Source organism: Oryzias melastigma, linkage group LG7 (genome assembly GCF_002922805.2).
Source record: "Oryzias melastigma strain HK-1 linkage group LG7, ASM292280v2, whole genome shotgun sequence".
Taxonomy (NCBI): domain Eukaryota; kingdom Metazoa; phylum Chordata; class Actinopteri; order Beloniformes; family Adrianichthyidae; genus Oryzias; species Oryzias melastigma.
The window spans coordinates 7,821,311-7,837,531 of NC_050518.1; the positions used below are offsets into that span (position 1 = coordinate 7,821,311).

Consider the following 16,221-nt stretch of genomic DNA (forward strand, 5'->3'; position numbering starts at 1 on the left):
TGACTTTAGGCTACTCAATGGTGATGTATTTATTCATTTTCATTCAGCTCTCATGTCAATCAGCAGCCTGCAATCAAGACTGCACTGTATGACAGTAACCTGAGAGACATGTCCTTCTCCTTTTTAGAAAAACACGATCTACGGTTTCAAGACAGCCATACAGGAGGCAGTATTTAATTGCTTAAACATAAATAATGAATTTTTGTCGAGGTTATTGCAGTGTTCATTTACAAAGCTCCCTGCTGAGCATTAATTAAGTGACATAAATTCCTCCTAATCCCTGTTGAAAAAGCACTAATGTTACAATAATTGATACATGATCCAAGAACATGTGTTGCATTCAACTGCATAATATTCACAGGTGTTTCGAATGTTCTCACACTTTGTTGTGTGTAAGCAGATATGTGGTTCCTCCTCTGACAGTAATCCAGTGTGGAACAAAGTGCTTTTAAATGTGTCCTCAGTATTAAAAAATAAAGTCACTAGATGGCCAAACAATTATAGAAAATATACTGCGTTCACTTCAAAAATATTCAGTACAGGAAGCACGTTATTTATGTGTTTATAATGTCATTCTCTAGTCGGCCGGTATCAGCTTTCTTTGCGGTATTGTGAGTTGAAAGAGGACATTTTAAAAGAAAAACCTGAACTGATCTAAACAATAAAGGGATCTAACGGCTTTTGATAAGCTTTAGGTGTTTTTAGGTATATTACACATCTCTAGAGAGAGATCAGTCTTAGAAAGTCTAGACAAAGTTGAAGGTTCACACCCATATCCTTTAAAAAAGACAATAACAACCATCTTTAGTGATCATTGGAAGATAACACAAACTTGAATAGATGAGGAAAACTGAATAGCTACAAATGATATATTTGGAGTCTCCAGTTGAATCAAATCTCAGCACAACTACCAACAAAAGGAAAGTTTAATGATGTTGTACGGTTCCTCCAGCTGTCACTGACTTTTGAAGTCATTGTCATGACTACTCTGGAACACAGAGTTCCCTAGCTGTGTGCTGAAACACAACCATATGCAAAAGGTACATGAAGGAGGAAGTAATTAGATCTGTATTTAAATAATATTCAAATAACTTGATAAAAAAAGACAAATGTTACATAGAAAAAACTGTAGAAGTACAGGTTTGTAGAAAATATGCAGATTAGATACATATTAGTTTATTAGCAGGCATATTGGATAGCATTTTGCATCTCAAATCGATTTTTAAAACAGCATGTTTATAAAATTTCAGGATTAACATATATTTTTAGAGAATGATAATTATTTAATATTTTTTAACTTTTAAATAATTGTTTATTCTTTTTTCAATTTAAAGTTACAAAGTTCACAGAAAAAATAATGAAGAACAAATTCACAGACTGACTTTGAACGCATCATCGCCCTCGCGCGCAAAGCGCTCGTGGGAGCTTCTAGGTGAGCAGCGACCAGCAGGGGACTCACTTTGACTAATTATTTGGAGATATCGGCACCTGTCAATTCGAAAGGAAGAGCCCGCGGTGCTCTCAAATCCAGTTCGACTTCTTAAAGAAAGTTAAGGGCGACTAACCGGCTGACCTGGCAACTTGGTGTTGAAAAAAAAGTAGAGGGGGTGGGGGGAGCGGGACGTCTCGCGCGGCAGAGCAGGTGTAGGATACAGCCAGGTGAGTTGCGGCGGCTTCTTTTTTTCCCTTTTTCAAGGATATGTACATTTTTAACGTATTTTAGGTGCGTTCTCTGTTGTTTTATTTTGACATTTATAGGCTTCCTCTGTCAAACATGTTTTAAGTATTCAAAGCTCAGAGTTTGACAGAAAGGCGCTGATCAGGCTGTACTCTTCCTCTTTCATTTTTGCTGTATGCTTTTGACTTATTATATACACATTTTAAGCTTAAAACAATTTGTTATTAAATATCATAAATAAAATGTATGTTTCTCTAAGGGACTACTCTCCCTTCTGATCACTGTTACTCACACCTAATCTGCATAATCAACCACAGATTTTAATTTTGACAGTTGTGTTAGGAATTTGGTTATCCAGAAGTGAAAGGTCCATTCTTTACATAGGGAGAACTGGCTTTAATTAGTCATGAGAGACTCAATAAATTAGAAAGGATCAGTAGAAGGAAAACTGAAAACTGTTCTCTGCTGTAAGGCAGGTTGACAGAACAGGAAATGACCTTCTTTTGTGCAATGGCTGGGAGAAGTTCTGTCATGCTTCAAGTAACGTATTTTATTTCCTCTTCCAAATGACAGCCGGTCATTAGTGCTGGTGTCCTTCTGTGAACAAACCAACTGCGTGTCACTTGGTCTCTTGGTACATGTCTCCACTCACTTGTTGACACGTTGGCCTTGGCAGTCAGGGGCCAGGGCAGGTGAACTCAGGTGTGCAAAGAGGTGGGGTGTGTTTGTTCACTCTCACCACCTCCTCTGTTCTTCCTACCTATGCCTTGTGGGACTGTTTCCTAAAGCAACCAAGAGGGAGGAGGTGGAACAGGGTTGGCTAGATTACTAGCAGCTGTGACGTTGGTAGAGAAGCACTAACCGGTTTGAGTGATTATATTTTCAGTTCTATCATCACGTTCTATGTCTTTCAGGAACAGGTGTATACAAATGAGGGGTAATAATAGATTTAAAATAGTGTGTTAAAGGAAGCTCCAACAGCAGGAAGTGAATCGAACTTAAGAGTCTTTCTATTTTAACAGCCACAAGAGCAGCAAGATCATCTGGGAAATGCGTCTGTTTTGGCGCCGCCGCATGTCCCCGCTGAAGCTGGCGATCTTTGGAGGGACTCTTTTCATGTTTGTTCTGGTGGTTCTTCAGAGAGATGTGGGCTCTTCTTCAGCGGGGGATCCCTGGTTTCAAGATCTAGTGGACAAACGGGACAAAGTGATAGTCATGGTCAAGGAGGCTGTGAACAACATGGGGTTCCAGATTGGAGCTCCAGAGCCACCGCCGGTACAAGAGCGGCCCACCGAGGACACTAAATGCCCCACAGGGTTTTACACTCAGAGTGAGCTCAAGCCCCACCTGGAGAGACCTCCTCAAGACCCTCAGAGCCCCGGGGCGGATGGGAAGGGGTTTCATCAAGAGCGCATGAGCCCGGAGGAGGAGAAGGAGAAAGAGGAGGGCTTGAAGCGGCATTGTTTCAACCAGTTTGCCAGTGACCGGATCTCGCTCAGCCGCAGTCTTGGGGAAGACACACGGCCTCCGGAGTAAGTGCAGATTATCAGAGTTGGAAATAATTACAGTTTTAGCAACATTTTGTTATCTTGCACAACATTAGTTGAGACTTAAGCATTACTGCTGTAAAGACCTCTGATTCTTGCAAACAATTGCCCAACATGTTTCTCTGACTGCAATCCTTGATGCATTTGACTCATCGCATATTTGCATGTTTGTGAAACAAGCTGCTTGTTTCTGTGAAAGCCTTGTTTTTGCAACAAATGTGCTGTTGTGTCTGGCTGTGTAAAACCTTGCTTGACTTTAGTTTGATCAGATATCCTTCTCACTCATCTTTTTGTATTTGGTGCCGCTCCTCCCCCCTCACGCAGGTGTGTGGATAGAAAGTTTCCTCGCTGCCCGGCTCTGCCCACCACCAGTGTCATCATCGTCTTTCACAACGAAGCTTGGTCCACACTACTCAGGACGGTCTACAGCGTCCTTCACACGTCTCCCGCTATCCTCCTTAAAGAGATCATCTTGGTTGATGATGCCAGTACAGCAGGTACAACAACACATTAGCTTCCCTCCACCTCTTACACACCAGGAAGTTTACTTGTTCTTGTCAAGCTTGAGTTTTTACAGTGTAGTTATTTAAAGTCCCACTCTGATCTTCTTTTGAGGGCTTGTGGCTTCTCTTTGTCAGTTCTACACCAGCACTACAAGCTTTTTCCAATAATATTTTTAAATCTGCCCCAGATTCACAACAATTTAAATAAAGAAAGAGAATTTTAAGATTATTTTTTTTACAAATGTCCCCCATCATGAGAAAAATGCTACAAGAGCATGTTAAAATCACCAAAGTTATCTAGAAGAGACTACCTCAAGATGCTTCAACACATGACAGTAGGATGTCACGTGTTGAAGACTTGAGTACTATGTAGAACTGCTCATCAATGGCTTCCTGTTGCCTTAAGACACACTATGGATTTCCTCTTGCAGTGCAGTCTAAAGAACCAGAAATCTGCTGAGGTTAACACAAATTTAACCCTTGCCCTTTCTGCAACCCAATTCCTCCTTGAATGAGAGTACACTTAGTTTCATTGTAATCATTACAGAAGAATCATTTAATGTTATTTAGGCTGGTTGTGATCAAAATATCCTCATCTTTAAGGCACTCTGTAAATGTAGATTTAATGTAGATTTGACCTGTGGAGATAACTGGAATACACTTTTTATCTTTACAAAAGATTGTCTCAAAATGTTGTAGCAAATAGTTAACACGGCAACTCTCACCCAGTCAAATCAGTCAGATTTTAAAAAATGTTGTTAGTTTTAGAGTCTGACATGGACAAAATCCTAGGATATAGAAGCAACCCCTTAAGTAACCCCATACTCTTCTGCTCCTTTAGAAAGACCTTAAATAAAACAAAATTAAGTCATTACCCATTTATTCACAAAAAGTAAGATGTGTGTAAATCTACTAAACAACAAAAAACAGAAGAAAAAAGTGCCAAACAAATTATTAACAGTCAAAATACTTTTTAATTCACAAGTTAATCAGTTTTATTCTGTTTATAATATAACATATTAATATTGTCTTTTTTTCAGATTTCCGTCTAAAACCAATTATGTTAAAAAACAAATTTCACATAACTAGTAAAATAAAGTGATTGAAATGTAACACATTTAGAACTGTATTAGTTAAACTAGGATTAGTTATAGTGAAAACTAAAAGTAAAAATACTATAAATAAAAAAGGTAACTTGAATAGCAGATTTGATGAATTCATGTTACATTTTTAGAATAAAGGTTAAATTAAATTTACAGTTAAAATATTGTTTTAGCTCCACCCTAAAAACATCTGTTTTGCAAATTGTCATTAAAGAAAGTTTCTGTGATGATGCAGCACATAGCCTTTAATTCACTAGATGAAGATAACATCTGATTCTGTTCAACCTGCAGTGCAGAACTGGCAGGGCTGATCACTTGAACAACACCAGACAAATTCTGCTCTGTGTTTTAAATAAAGATCTAAGTCTGTTTAAGAAATGGGTGTTCTAAAATTACTCGATGATGAGAAAAATAAAGATAAGAAAAAGTTGTTTGTAGGACACATTTTTCCAAAGGTCTCCCTTTGGTTTGCAGTTTATTTTTTATTTTGCACAAACCTGCCACATCTTAAACTGGATATATTAAAAGTTACTTAGTAAAAGTAATACTTGATTATAAATTATGTTAGACTTCTATATCTGTTATTTATTAATATTCAAGTTTAGTATTAACTAAGCCAAAAACACTTTTTGTTGGCTGTTGTTTAACATTCTGCAACCACAGCTGTAAGCTGCTTCGAAACTTTCCTTTTAATAGCTCAACTTCTCTGTTTGCTGCTGTTGGCAGTTTGCATCTTGTGGTTGGAAGATTCTCCCCGATAGAAACGAATAGAAAAAAACTTGAGTTGTCTGTCTGTGTTTCTATAAGCTGTCAAAGAGGAAGTGTGGGCCTGTTTTAACATCAGCATGTCAGTTTCGTTTTGATTCTGGGAGTGCTCTGACTGACTTCCTTAAGATTTTTTAATTTGTGAGTCTTTTTTTGTGTTTTAAGATTTCTCTTGAAATAACAGTGTTGTTTCACGTGTAAATTTTGCCTCTCAATGAAGGTTTTTCACACGTCTCTTTCTTTATGTGCAGAGCACCTTAAGAGTCAGCTGGAGGACTATGTGAAACATCTGAAGATTGTTCGTGTGGTGAGGCAGCCGGAGAGAAAAGGTCTCATCACAGCCAGGCTGCTGGGTGCCAGTATTGCCACAGCTGAAATTCTCACCTTTCTTGATGCACACTGTAAGCAAACCCGCACACACATACATGCCTCATAGGGGGGGGTACATCAAGCAGCTTTGTCTCACTCGATGAATCATAATGCTGACAAGGTAAACATTTCAAGCAAAAATCAATCCAAGGGGGATAACTTCTGTTTGCCATTACAAATTTACCTGTAGTGTTACTTTAAAATAGATTTCAGGGAGTAGAGTATGTTTGAAACTATTCTTCTGTGTGAAAAGCTTTAAAAAATCGTCTTTGTATTAACTGTGTGGAAATGGTGTACTCGATGATTTTATAGACACAATTCATCATATTTTATCTGTTAGCTTTATTACAATTTTAAGTCCCATTCCAATATTTTTTTGATTTGTTGTACAATTGTTCCCTGTGGTCTTTTCATTATGATTATGCTATTTTTTTTTTTTTTGCAAATTAAAAAAAACAGATTTTTTTTTAAGATGTAGTTTCAGCAGTGCCACAGGAGGTTATTGAAAATTTGCCTCTGAGTTGTGGGTGGGACTATTGGCACAGATAAGCCCACCTCCACTTCCCATCATCTGTTTACACTCACCTGCTGGCTTACAACCCCTGACACTCCAATGGAGCAAAAATAGCCAAACCTCGATTTATGCGTGCGTAATTCTTGATTTGTAACACATACATTTTGTGAATAACGTTGTATGCTTGCAATTGCGTATCCACATGTAAAAAAAAATGTTGTAAAATTAAAAAAAAATACAATTTACAAATTCATAACTTAAAATTACAACTCAAAACTAATTACACACAAATCTCTAAAAAGTATGCTCAAATCGCTTGATACAAACACAAAACCACATTTACACACAAATCAGATGCAAGACTTACTTTAGGTCTTCACGATTTGTGTGTAAGTGATGTTTAAATGCTGCTAGAATGCTGGGTCTGAGTTTTATCAGCCACTTTGAACTTAGATTGTGAATATTATGTAGTGAAAACCTGACGGGATGTAGGGCTGATCAACTCCGTCAGTTTTCTGGGTGTCGAGGACCTCACGCCGTCTGCTCACAGAACTGTTCTGTGATAAGTGTCAAGGTAGTGTAGAGAGCAGCCAAGATCAGCAGACCCAAGAGTGTAAGAAATTGTTTATTTTGATAACACAAAGGGCTACAAAGTTGCTTTAACAGGGAAGGATTCTCTTGACTGCTGGAGGAGAATGAAAAAGCAGGGCGAAGGGGAACTGGTTTGAATCTTCCTGAGATTCAAACAGTCCACATCCATAATGAAAAGATTCAAACAGAAAGTATCCTCAAAAACAGCCTTTGAAAATAACTCAGGAAGGGCCCAGGCACTCAGAGCAGGTTTCAGACGCTGAGAAGATCCAGCAGTACGTGAAGGTGCGGGTATGACAGAGCTGGGACACAGGTGCATCCAATAGTTGCTGATGAGCACAGGGGAGCAAACTGGGCAGAGTTGCAGCAGATCATGACACAAAGACGCTTCAGGGACAGCGCAGCAACGAGGGAGCGATGACAATAGAGAAACTTTAGTGTTGAGTATTAAAAAAAAAAATGCATATTTAGACTTTGTTATATTAATTATTGGTGTATATCTGTTTAAGAAAGTGGGAAAATGTCAAGTTTTCTCTAGATAATATTCACAATCTAAGTTCAAACCAGTTGATATGAAAACTCAGCATTCTAGCAACAATTGAACACATCAATTACATATAAAACTTGGAGATGCAAAAAGAGTAATTTCTGATTTGTGTATAAATGTGGTTTTGTGTGCGTAAATCTTAATTTTTTTAAGATTTGAGTGTAGTTAGTTTAAAGTTGTTGTAATTTTAAGTTGTGCATGTGTAAATTGTGTTTTTTATTTTTTTTTATTTTATAATTTTTGTACATGTGACTACACAATATGGGAAAACGCAGGAGGGAGGGGCCACCATGGAAACTTTGGACAAACCCCTTTTGGGACCACATTTTCTGCCCACTTTTAAACATGGGCATTTAGCCGTACAGTTTTGAACAAAGTGCCAGCTCGGATGAGGAAAACGAAGACTGACATGGATTTAGTAATCTACAAGTAGATGTATCAGAAAGGAGCAAAGCACGAGTTTGTGGCCTGTCAATTGTAGTTAACAGCAGTTCCTGATTCATAACAATTTGAGTTTAAAAATACTCAAAATGCTATTTTAAGCTTAATTCTCTATATATGTCCTCCATCATGAGAAAAACGCCACAAGAACATGTTAAAAACACAATTTTCATTGGAGTGGTTCTTTAATATGGACACATAAACCCATTATTGCTTCTCTCTCTTTTGGGTTTTAGGCGAGTGTTTCCATGGTTGGCTAGAACCTCTCTTGGCTCGCATTGTTGAGGAGCCAACTGCAGTGGTTAGCCCAGAGATCACCACTATTGACCTCAACAACTTTCATTTCAACAAACCTGTTGCCACCAATCACGCCTACAACCGCGGTAACTTCGACTGGAGCTTGACGTTTGGCTGGGAGGCCATCCCAGAAGAGGCAAGGAGGCTGCGCAAGGACGAAACCTACCCTGTAAAGTAAGAAGATCATGTTGTTTTCACTCGGAACACAGAATCATTCAACTACCTAAGGCTTTTGTGTCTTCCCATAAATATTTCAGAACGCCTACTTTTGCTGGAGGACTCTTTGCAATCTCAAAGAGTTACTTTGAACACATAGGAACATACGATGACAAAATGGAGATTTGGGGTGGAGAAAATGTGGAAATGTCCTTCAGGGTGAGTCTTTTTATTTTCCTTGAGCTCCACATGGCACTGTGTATTTCTTTGAGATTTTATCTGAACGTCATACATGCTTTACAGGTGTGGCAGTGTGGAGGTCAGCTAGAGATCATCCCATGTTCATTTGTGGGCCACGTCTTCCGCACAAAAAGCCCACATACCTTCCCCAAGGGCACGGAGGTCATCACTCGAAACCAGGTGCGCCTCGCTGAGGTTTGGATGGACGACTATAAGAAGATCTTCTATCGGCGCAACAAGAACGCCGCAATTATGGCAAAGGAGGTCCGTTTTGAAAAGCCACTCATCACACCCTAACATGCTATCTGAAAAGCTCCTCCTGCAACAGGATGACATGAAATTTCAAATGTTTCTAACAGTTTTGGGTTTTAATAAAAATGACACCTTTTTCTGGTTACAGAACAAGTATGGAGACATTTCTGATCGTCTGAAGTTAAGGGAAAATCTGCACTGCAAGAACTTCTCCTGGTATCTAAACACTATCTACCCAGAGATCTTTGTTCCAGACTTAGCTCCACAGAAATTTGGAGCGGTAAGTCAAGCTTGGACCCCAAAAATACATAAAAATAGCTATTTGTTTACTGTTTTTCTTGTTCTATGTTTTTACCAGATTAAAAACTTAGGATCTGATTCTTGCTTGGATGTTGGAGAGAACAACCAGGGTGGTAAACCTGTGATTATGTACCTGTGCCACAACATGGGAGGGAACCAGGTACAGTAAACCCGACTGGAGTAATGAGGGATGTGAGCGGGAGTCTTGATTTGTGACTGGAAAACCTTCTGTTGCAGTACTTTGAGTATTCGTCTCATGAGGAGCTGCGTCATAACATTGGAAAGCAGCTGTGCCTTCAAGCTTTTGACCAGCCGGAGCAGGTGAGGATCGAGCTGTGCCAGCTGAAGGGGAAAGGTACTGAGGTGGCACCTCAGCAACAGTGGGTCTTTACAGAGGTGAGCAACATCTTGATCTGCCCTTACGAAATACAATTTTGGGTTTTGAGCGGGACTGTTGACACAGATGAACCGCCCTTCCCCCTCTCAGTTGCTGAGAGCTCTATTTGCGCCCTCACCCGTGAGCTTATAGCCTCAAGCTAACATTAGCGGCACCAAATAACGACGAGGAATATTGGAGCTATATAGTCGTACAGTTTTGAGCCAGAATTACAATTTGCTACGGTGTGAGTGATAAAAATGCTCATCATGCTTTGCACGCCTAAGCGTGGGAGGGGCAAGGTGCGCACAGGGGGAGAGGAGACTTTGGCCCCGCCTATTTCATCTGAGCTTTTTCTAGCATCTGGTTTTCTGATCCAATATAAGTTGAGGTAAGAAATACTCAGATAAATGTAACTGTAAATTTTTTTAGATAGGTTCTCTATTATGGTACAAGAATATGTTAACAAAACACAGTTTTCATTGGAGTGGGTCCCACTCCAATGAAAACTGTGGTTTTGGTCACGTGATTCCTGCAGGATTCCTGTGGAATGGAAGTCATCTCTGCCATTGATCACAACCTTGGGATAGGATTAACTTTAAAATTAAAGGTGGAGCCATTTTGAAGTTTTCTGACATTATGCCTGCAGTGTAGTTCCAAAACAAAAACTACCTGTTTTACTAACTACTTTAGACTTCCTTACTGAAATCTAAAGTGCAGCGATCATATATTGATTTCATCTATGGAGAGAATTACAACCCACGGCAAGTCTAATGACAGAAAAAATGTTGTCCAGTGAAGAATAAGGATGAAAAACTCTTCTGTTTAGCTCAAATAGCTGGTAGGGAAGTCAGCTGTAATAAACAAAATCATGAGAGTTGAATAATAATAAAATTGAAAAATAGTGAAGACAAAAGTGGGAAGTGGGGGTGGGGTTGCTCTACATCAGCAGTTCTCAGAGGGGATTTTTTTAATGAACTCCTCTGCTCTGCAGAAACTATGTCCTAGAAAACAACACATTTTTTTTTATTTTGGCTTAAAACGGCATAATCTTAATAAAAAGACCACTGGGAACGCTTTTACAACAGATCAAACGAAGATCGGAGTGGGACTGGAAGGTTGTTAATCATGGTGATGAAGTGGGTTCTCTTTCAGCTTAAAGAATCATTAATTAATTTTCCCCCCTTTCTCACTTTGCATGCTCGCATACAAAGTACTGAGTCATACTAGAAGAAGTGTTGTCGGGATGTATTGAGATCCTCACACATTCTTGGATATGCTCGACTCAAAGGGCAAAAAGACATTTGAAGAATCAGCAGTTTAGTAGTCGAGCCACTCACTATAGACATAACTAGATCAACTGATTAACACACAGTGTAAAAAAACCTGACACAAAAAAACAACTCAGCATTTGTGCACTAAACTCTTGGTGCAGCTTATCAGCTGGATATGCTGCTTTGTGGGTTTTTTTTAACTTTGGACAAAGCCAGCTTGCCAGCTAATAAGTGACTTTTGGCTTAAGTGTGCCCCACAGATGTGAGTGAAGCTTTCATCACACTCTTCTCTACATGCTGAACGAGAGCAATTCGCTTCGGTGTTGCATACATACAAGCGTCTGTCTTTTATTCATTTAATTTTCTTGGTTCTGGAACAAAATGTTTTCTCTTTTTCTGGACAGGAAAACCTTCTGAAGAACCCAAGCAGTGGCAAATGTTTACAGCTGAAAGGAGGCAAAGTGTTCATGGACTACTGTAATGCTGCAGATATGTACCAGCGCTGGACTTTCAGCTGACCTCCTAGTATAACAGTCGGGTGACTTGGCACTTTGTACTCCTCTCCCTGGACTTGAAACCCTGAAGCTGAATTAACACAGATCCAGTTGGAGATCCTGCAGATCTTTGAGATTTTGGACATTCAGCAAAGACCAGCGAGAAAAGGAATTTTAGTAATAATCATATCTGGTGAAAGCCCCTCGGTTGGGTTGGTTTTTATTGTTCTTAAATGTATTTATTGGAAAAAACTTGAGAAGTTTGACCAAGGTTGGGAGTTTTAACTTCAAGTATGAATTTTATATTTTTGGGTGGAAGCCAAGCAAAAACTTTGATATGCTGAGACTTTATACAACTGTTTTTATGTTCCTGCCAATAATATTATTTTTAATTATTATATTGTTGGGTGAGATAGTGAATGTTTGTATGTGATGGGTATGAATGAGAAATGTCTGTTTATTTTTAATAAAAAGATTTCTTTTGTTTACAAAAAATGGTCTCTGATGCAGCAGTTCTTTTACATTACAGCTGATGTATTAATGATTTTTTTTTAAATCTTCGAGCTTGTCTTTCTTTGGTTTTATTCATGGCTCCTGAAAATATGACATTTTTGGCTGTTAAGAACAAAATGTTGTCAGTCTGGAAAAGCTTCCATGACCTGTTTTGCAACCCATTTATGAAATAACCAGGAGACTTGTGGGCATGAACTGTAAGACTGTCTTTCAGAGTTACCTGTTGTCGTTTGCGCAATATTTGTCCAAGGAGTGGTTTATGATTAACACACATTCCTGACAGTTGTTTTGAGCTTTATTTGACAAGGACTAAAATATAAAACACACAGGATGTGAACGACTGCCAAAACCGATTCGATGACATGCGCAGAATTTATGTGTACAAGTTGTGAAGTCCCAAAATATGTCTAGTTTAAGATGTAAAAAAAAGTTATTTTTCTTTGTAACAATAGATGGCAGCACAGAGTGGCTCACTTTTTCCACTAAGTAATTGTGCCTTTTTTTTAACCATTCAGTATTTTGTTGGCTCTGTGATTTGAGTGAACTCACTGAGAACAGAAGATGTGTTCTGAGTCTTTAAGCCGTTCTGAGATATTTGGACAACTCAGGAGGGAACTCTATGGGAATGAGCGCTCAGATCATTCCAAAAAGCACATTTTTATCATTCTTGGAGCGTCAGTGAGTATAACCTTTGAACTTTTTGCTATAATAAAAAAAAGGATTTTCTAATGATTTTTTGATGGATTGAATTTTCCTGTTGTGATATGTTTTTCTTTATTAAGTTTGTGCATTAAGTGTTACAAAGCCATATTGAGACATATTATGCTTTAGGAAAATAAAACATAAGTCATGTTAGCTGTTTCGAGTCCTATTAATTAATATTTTTTTAGTCTATTCAAGACTTAACTAGTATTTCTCTCATAATCAGTATATAAATGTTGCACAATGTGTCATCATCTGCTACTAAGTTACTTTTTAAGTTTCCCAAGAGAGTTCACCCACTCTTTGGACTCCTTCACAGTTGCTCTGATGCAAAGTTTCTTGTTTTGATTTATTACTTGCACAGGGAGATCTTGCTAAGAAGAAAATCTATCCAACTTTATGGTGAGTAAAAACAGCCCTCCACATTTACTGACTCTATAGTTTGAAGTTGTTGACTCAAGTTTTGTGGAGTTTGCCCCCTGACTGATAAAGTTTTGCTTTACTCTTTTGACTGACTGCATTATATAGGTGGTTGTTTCGAGATGGTCTGCTACCAGATGACACTCATGTTGTGGGCTTTGCCAGATCTAAGCTCACTGTGGAGGACATTAAAGCTGCCTGCCTCCCCCACTTGAAGGTAGCACCTTCGAGAGGTTATTCGATCTATATTTAATGGTTCTGTTTGAGAAAAATCTTGACCTTGTCTCCTTTAGGTCACTGATAAAGACAGTGCTGCCCTGTCAGATTTCTTCAGTAAGAACTCCTACCTGAGTGGCGGGTATGACGACGCCACCTCCTTTGACAAACTCAACCGCCTGCTGTCATCCCTGCCTGGTGGAGCAAATGCCAACAGACTCTTCTACCTGGCTCTCCCACCCACAGTTTACTGCCATGTCAGCACAAACATCAGGAACCACTGCACGAGCTCCAAGTTAGCTTCTGTTCAGATCTCAAACATTATCAACCCTTTAACACCGGAGCTCCAGTGGTTATGTTCATTGATTTACTGTGACTTTTTAACCGTTAACATGATCAACGTCATTCCGTGAAGATTCCACGATCTACTGGAATGACGTTGATCGTGTTAACAATTAAAAAGTTACAGCATGTTAAATTTTGTGTTTAAGTGTCACGCCTCAGGTGTTAAAGGGTTAACTAGGCTGCAAATGTGTTGATCCTAACTGTTAACTTTTTTGTGGTAGAGGCTGGAACAGAATAATTGTGGAAAAGCCATTTGGTCGGGACCTGCAGAGCTCGCGCGAGCTCTCAACCCACCTGTCCTCTCTGTTCACTGAGAATCAGATCTATCGCATTGATCACTACCTGGGAAAAGAGATGGTCCAGAATCTCATGGTGCTTAGGTATCGTTGTGTCATTTCATTATTTCTTACAAAAAACTATTTATTTTCTCTTATGGAAATGTTATTTTACTCTTCAATACTGTCAGGTTTGGAAATCGAATCTTTGGACCCATTTGGAACAGGAGCAGCGTGGCCTGTGTTGTCCTCAGCTTCAAGGAGCCTTTTGGCACCCAGGGCCGGGGAGGTTACTTTGATGACTTTGGCATCATTCGGTGAGGGTTGTCCATACTCTGCATTCATTGTGGCACGGTCACCGTGGAGACCTGCCCTAAGTCCTACCCTTTTCCTATTAATGCAGAGATGTTATGCAGAACCATCTGCTGCAGATGCTCTGTTTGGTTGCCATGGAGAAACCTGCTTCCACCAGTCCAGATGATGTGAGGGATGAGAAGGTAACACGACTCACTTCTGGTGATTTATTTGTGAGATTATAAGGTCTCTTAAGTGTTGTTTTTTTTTTTGTTCAGGTGAAAGTTTTAAAGTGCATCGCTCCTGTTGCAATGTCCAATGTGGTGCTTGGCCAGTATGTTGGAGATCCTGATGGGGAAGGCGACGCAAAGCTGGGTTACCTCGATGATCCCACCGTATCAAAAAGCTCCTGCACACCAACTTTTGCCACTGCAGTGCTCAAAGTCCAAAATGAAAGATGGGATGGTGAGGCTCTGCTAAAGTTGTATCTTTATTTTATAAGTCAAAGTTTCATAATAAAGCCTTTTTTTGATTTTGTTTTCTTACAATACCTTTGTCCATAAAAACCAGGGGTTCCTTTCATTCTGCGCTGCGGTAAAGCTCTAAATGAGCAAAAAGCAGAAGTCCGTCTGCAGTTCACAGACGTGCCTGGAGACATCTTCAACGGGAGATGTCAGAGGAACGAGTTAGTGGTGCGGGTTCAGCCGAATGAAGCAATCTACCTGAAGATGATGACGAAGAGGCCGGGGGTGTTTTTCAGTCCAGAAGAAACTGAGCTGGATCTCACTTATAAGAGCAGATACAAGGTGCTTTTTTTTTTTTTTTACTTAACATCCAAAGTTTAGCTTTAAAAAAGTTCCTCTATGTTGTTTGTTTCTTAGCATCTTGTTTTAAAAGTTGTTTTGAACAACTTGTTACTCTTAACATTTTCAACTTTTTTGCCTAAAAAGTGCAGGTGTTAACATTGTAAAAACAATATGTTGTTAACATGCCAAAAAAGTACTAAAGAAAGTGCAAATGTCTGTATTTTCAGCTGTTTGTATCTCTTGCAGGATGTGAAACTCCCTGATGCCTATGAAAGACTGATACTGGACGTCTTCTGTGGAAATCAGATGCACTTTGTTCGCAGGTTTAGAGTTTAAAACTATCTATCTTTTAGTAGTATAGACTACATTTACTTTGAAAAATATGTCAAAAACTTTATATTCTGTTAAGTAGCTGTGCATTTTCTGTCTTGTCTTTCAATTTCAGTGATGAGTTGCAGGAGGCCTGGAGGATCTTCACCCCACTGCTCCACCAAATAGAGGCAGAGAGGAGAGCACCCATTTCTTACAAATACGGAAGGTAGAGTCGACCTATTAGGATGGCATGTTTATTTTTTTATGTGAGTTTGACTCTCTTTTTTTTTACTTTTTTACATCTTCATAGTCGTGGCCCAAATGAATCTGACGACCTCATGAGGAGAGTGGGATTCCATTATGAGGGGACATACAAGTGGGTGCAGCCCCATGCAACCTGATGCTCATTCTCACCCGTTGTGTTGCAGCCACTGAGAGGAAAACACATTTTATATCATTTACTGCTTCAACTCATTTCAGTTTGCACTGCATGAAAACAGAACATTGCTGCAACTCTTTAAAAAAACTTGTCAAAAAAGAAAGGTGAGTGAAAATAAAAACAGCCTGATTAAAAATGTGTATCAGAAGTTTTCTCAACAAGTCAGCACAATTTACAAAAGCAACACTTTCAAACTAATATCTGTAAACAAGCACAAATGGGAAGAATAAATATATCCATACTCTTGGGTGGGGTTTGTGTCTGTAAAGCAGCAAAATAAGAGGGAAAAAAATCAAACATTTATATTTAAACATTGATCTAATCCAAGAAACACTATCTACAACACAAGGACTTGCTGGATGAGTAAGTAGGTCAGGGTTCATGTGACATCCACATGAGGAGTAGCATTTTTGATTTTGGTAAAAAAAAGAAACTTTCTTTGGGTGTTTTTA

The 16,221-nt window shown here is 39.0% G+C and overlaps 2 protein-coding genes across 3 annotated transcripts; both read left to right on the forward strand.

Annotated features, from left to right (window-relative positions):
• The first annotated feature begins 1,400 nt into the window (after positions 1 to 1,400).
• galnt6 (UDP-N-acetyl-alpha-D-galactosamine:polypeptide N-acetylgalactosaminyltransferase 6 (GalNAc-T6)) lies at positions 1,401 to 11,909 on the forward strand. 2 transcript variants are annotated; one of them, XM_024292816.2, is made up of 11 exons: positions 1,401 to 1,659; positions 2,701 to 3,210; positions 3,550 to 3,722; positions 5,848 to 5,997; positions 8,295 to 8,529; positions 8,613 to 8,730; positions 8,815 to 9,015; positions 9,152 to 9,283; positions 9,362 to 9,463; positions 9,541 to 9,699; positions 11,358 to 11,909. In XM_024292816.2, exons 2-11 carry the CDS (start codon positions 2,729 to 2,731, stop codon positions 11,469 to 11,471), a joined length of 1,866 nt encoding a protein of 621 aa, XP_024148584.1. In that variant the 5' UTR covers positions 1,401 to 1,659; positions 2,701 to 2,728; the 3' UTR covers positions 11,472 to 11,909. The 2 variants fall into 2 exon arrangements, with proteins under 2 accessions (XP_024148584.1, XP_036068596.1); XM_036212703.1 differs by lacking the exon at positions 1,401 to 1,659 and having other exon boundaries at positions 2,218 to 3,210.
• A 370-nt stretch (positions 11,910 to 12,279) lies between these two features.
• LOC112159028 (glucose-6-phosphate 1-dehydrogenase) lies at positions 12,280 to 15,905 on the forward strand. Its single transcript, XM_024292819.2, has 12 exons — positions 12,280 to 12,638; positions 13,027 to 13,064; positions 13,191 to 13,299; positions 13,376 to 13,593; positions 13,865 to 14,023; positions 14,110 to 14,235; positions 14,322 to 14,415; positions 14,491 to 14,677; positions 14,783 to 15,018; positions 15,265 to 15,341; positions 15,464 to 15,556; positions 15,641 to 15,905. Exons 1-12 carry the CDS (start codon positions 12,522 to 12,524, stop codon positions 15,729 to 15,731), a joined length of 1,545 nt encoding a protein of 514 aa, XP_024148587.1. The 5' UTR covers positions 12,280 to 12,521; the 3' UTR covers positions 15,732 to 15,905.
• Positions 15,906 to 16,221: the final 316 nt, after the last annotated feature.